At 51.5% G+C, this 2910-nt stretch overlaps 1 protein-coding gene across 1 annotated transcript in view; it reads right to left on the bottom strand.

The window, feature by feature from the left end:
* Positions 1-2910, bottom strand: part of ZNF618 (zinc finger protein 618) — a gene marked incomplete at its 5' end in the record, with an annotated part of 37312 nt that overhangs the window by 29274 nt on the left and 5128 nt on the right. Inside the window, 3 exons of the mRNA XM_010138919.1 lie at positions 441-518; positions 1298-1333; positions 2697-2786. Of these exons, the coding sequence (XP_010137221.1) occupies positions 441-518; positions 1298-1333; positions 2697-2786 (204 nt within the window). The remainder of the gene's footprint in view (positions 1-440; positions 519-1297; positions 1334-2696; positions 2787-2910) is intronic.

Raw genomic sequence — 2910 nt, 5'->3', positions numbered from 1 at the left:
CTGCAAGCCAAGGGAAAGCCAGGTTTCAGCAGTAGCTTCCAAAATGGAGAACTCGGAGGGCTGCTTTGGCAAAGCCCGGCCTTCTCTGTGTTTCATTCTGCTTTGTCTGACGAACCCAGCACAAAAGCAGGGTGTCTGCCATCACCTGCCAACCCTGGCACTACACCTAAAGACCCTCTCGAACTGCAGCCAGCTTGCTTTTCTCCTGAACCACTTTCCTCTGCTCTTTGCAGAGCTCTTGAGCAGAAACCGCCACAAAGCCGCGGTTCTTAGGGCCAGGGCTGCTGGCGTGTGGCGTTCCTTTGAATAGAAATCTGTCTTTCCACACCCCTCAGGTCCCCACGCCTCTGTGTAACACGGTGCTTTCTGGTTTTCCTAGTGCCAGATTTGAAAGCCTTGTGCTTTCTCTTTCACATTTGAAGCTGTATAATAACTCATACTTGGGCCAATCTTCTGGAACGGTTCCGGCTCCTCCTCCTTCACTTCATCTGCTGCTATGACGGCCTGGTCATAGGGGTCTGCAAGAGAACAGAACCAGCAAGAGAGCTGACAACACCCTCAGGTTTTCCTCCTACAGCTGCACGGGCACTGAATGCTCCTGCATCTGTAATGACATTTCGATCTGTAACAAGATTTCAAGACGAGAATATAAATAAAATTTATATATATACATATGTATAAATACAGACCCAACGATCCCTCTGCCTGACTTGGCCCTCTTCCTCCTCACGTCCCCCAGGACTGCCCCCACTTCCAGCCCAGTAACATCCCTGGTAGGTGTATAATGTGTCAAAAAAACAGAGAAAGACTGGACAAACACACTGCAAAGCCTGATCTGTGTTTTCTGCTGTTCTGCCAGCACAGCTCCTGTCTAACGATGTTACACTGGCTGCCCATGGGCATAGTACTGCGGTCTGCGACGAGCCAGCTCCTAACACTGACCAGAGACTTTCTACCACCTAACAGCACAGCAACACATCAGAACCCAACCCACTTCATAAAATAATGGAATTTAGGCCTTGAACCATTCACTACACCACCGACAGCATGAGCCACTTGCTTCTTTCGTTTTCAGAAGCCCGATCAATTGTATGTACAACAAGAGCCTGGTATCTACTAGGGCTGGGCATCAATCTACCAGCTGCAGACACTGGCGGAGGGAGAGACGACGCTCCCTCTCCTGCTGCAGTCAGGGACAGAACTCCCTTCTCTCTTACAGGTGGAGAATCAGACCCGCTGAACTACTGAATGCTTGAAAAGGTTTGTGAAATAAAGCACACGAAGGATCTCAGCTTACCTGCCCGGTTTTCTGGGGCCCCTTCCACACTAAAAACTAACACAGAATAGAAGAAGGAGGGGAAGAAACAAAACAGAAATTAAATCCTCTTCAACGGCCTCGTTTTCCTCCTGTATTTCACGCATCGCTTTAGCGTATTTCAGCCCCGCAGAATAAACCAGGCTTTGTGCCCCAGTCCCTCCTCTTCCCAGCAGCATCCACACAGCACTATTTGAGCATGCCCAGCCCTTTCACACACGGATTCTCAAGGCCCGTGTCCTGCCCGGACGCAGCCCCACGGGGAGTTCAGATGCACGGCTGCCTCACGCTTGTGTCTGCTGAAACACAACCAGCCCTCGGAGGAACTGAGTCAAACAGTGCCCTTGCAAGACACAAGTGGAAGCCACTTCCAAAGCCCTCTCGCGACCCTCGGCAGAGCTCCCTGGACCGTAGCTATGCAGACCCACTTCTGACAGAAGCAGACACGTCCATCTCGCAGTGACTTTCGGTCCCAGGAAGTTAATTTTCGCTCCCCATGGGAGGAAGGGAGCTTGCAGTGGGCAAGAGAACACTGCCTGTTCTGAGAGCACATTCACACGGCCACAGGTTCCAGTTAAAACCAGCAATTCTCTGGACACCACATATTATGAAAAACCACTTTTCTGATACGGTAGAGCCGCTCAAAACCTTCTGCTTTCCAAGCAGCTTCTTTCATAAACTCTGCCAGGGTCCCTCCTCGGCTGAGTGTGGCAGACACAGAGGCTGAAGAGTATCTGTGGGCTCTGAGCAAGCAGCTCAGATCCCCGTAAGCACGGGGCAAACCAAAGCCAGTATGATGTTACTTCAACTTCCCTCAACGTAGAAATAAGAAACACCGCTTCGGGAGGAGGGTGTCTGCTTCTGTCCGCGTGCCACCAGCCTAGGCCACTTCTACAGAGGGGAAAACTGGCCTGTAAGGTCCGCTGACAACTGCATCAGTTCACTACCACAGTGATGAACAAGAATGAAACATTTCTCAACCCTGAAATGTGTTTTCTCAGAGAAGAGCATGTTGGGAACTAACCTGTAAAGCCAGAAACCAGAAGGCAACCAACTCTTGCCCAGTGAGTGGCCAGACTGACAATTTACCTTGAGGCACTCAGTTCTGGCATGACCACCCTAACCATGAGCCTTACCAGGACAGGGCTGCGAGGACCACAGGTCCTGGCAGAGGCTGTGATTTGGGTGCACACAAAGAGAATCAAGCGAGGAGACTTCTTCCTGCAGTGCCTGTGGACTGACTCCACTGACGAAGGCGAGCGAGCCATGCAGGGCCATGTCCTGCACGCCATGGGCCACACGGTCCTGCACAACCATGGTCTGCCTTCCCCAACGGCTTCTCACTCTGGTTTGGGTATCTGAGTGTCAAAGCAGTACTCACCGTCCACTGCATGGAGGTCTCTGTGCTCTTGGAAGCAGCTGTAATATTTATATTTTTTCCCACAAATGTCACACGTGTACCGAAAATTGTCTGTAGGAAGAAGAAAACAGGCGCTTCAGAAACGCTGAGGTGAAAGGCCAGCACTCCAGACCACGCTGCTCAGACACCACCCCCCCACGCAGCTGTGCTTGTCCCACACGCTCTGCCCAATCTC

This window comes from Buceros rhinoceros, unplaced genomic scaffold (genome assembly GCF_000710305.1).
Source record: "Buceros rhinoceros silvestris isolate BGI_N320 unplaced genomic scaffold, ASM71030v1 scaffold15056, whole genome shotgun sequence".
NCBI lineage: Eukaryota > Metazoa > Chordata > Aves > Bucerotiformes > Bucerotidae > Buceros > Buceros rhinoceros.
Note: the sequence above shows the minus strand (reverse complement) of the source record. Positions and strands in the feature narration are given on the sequence as shown.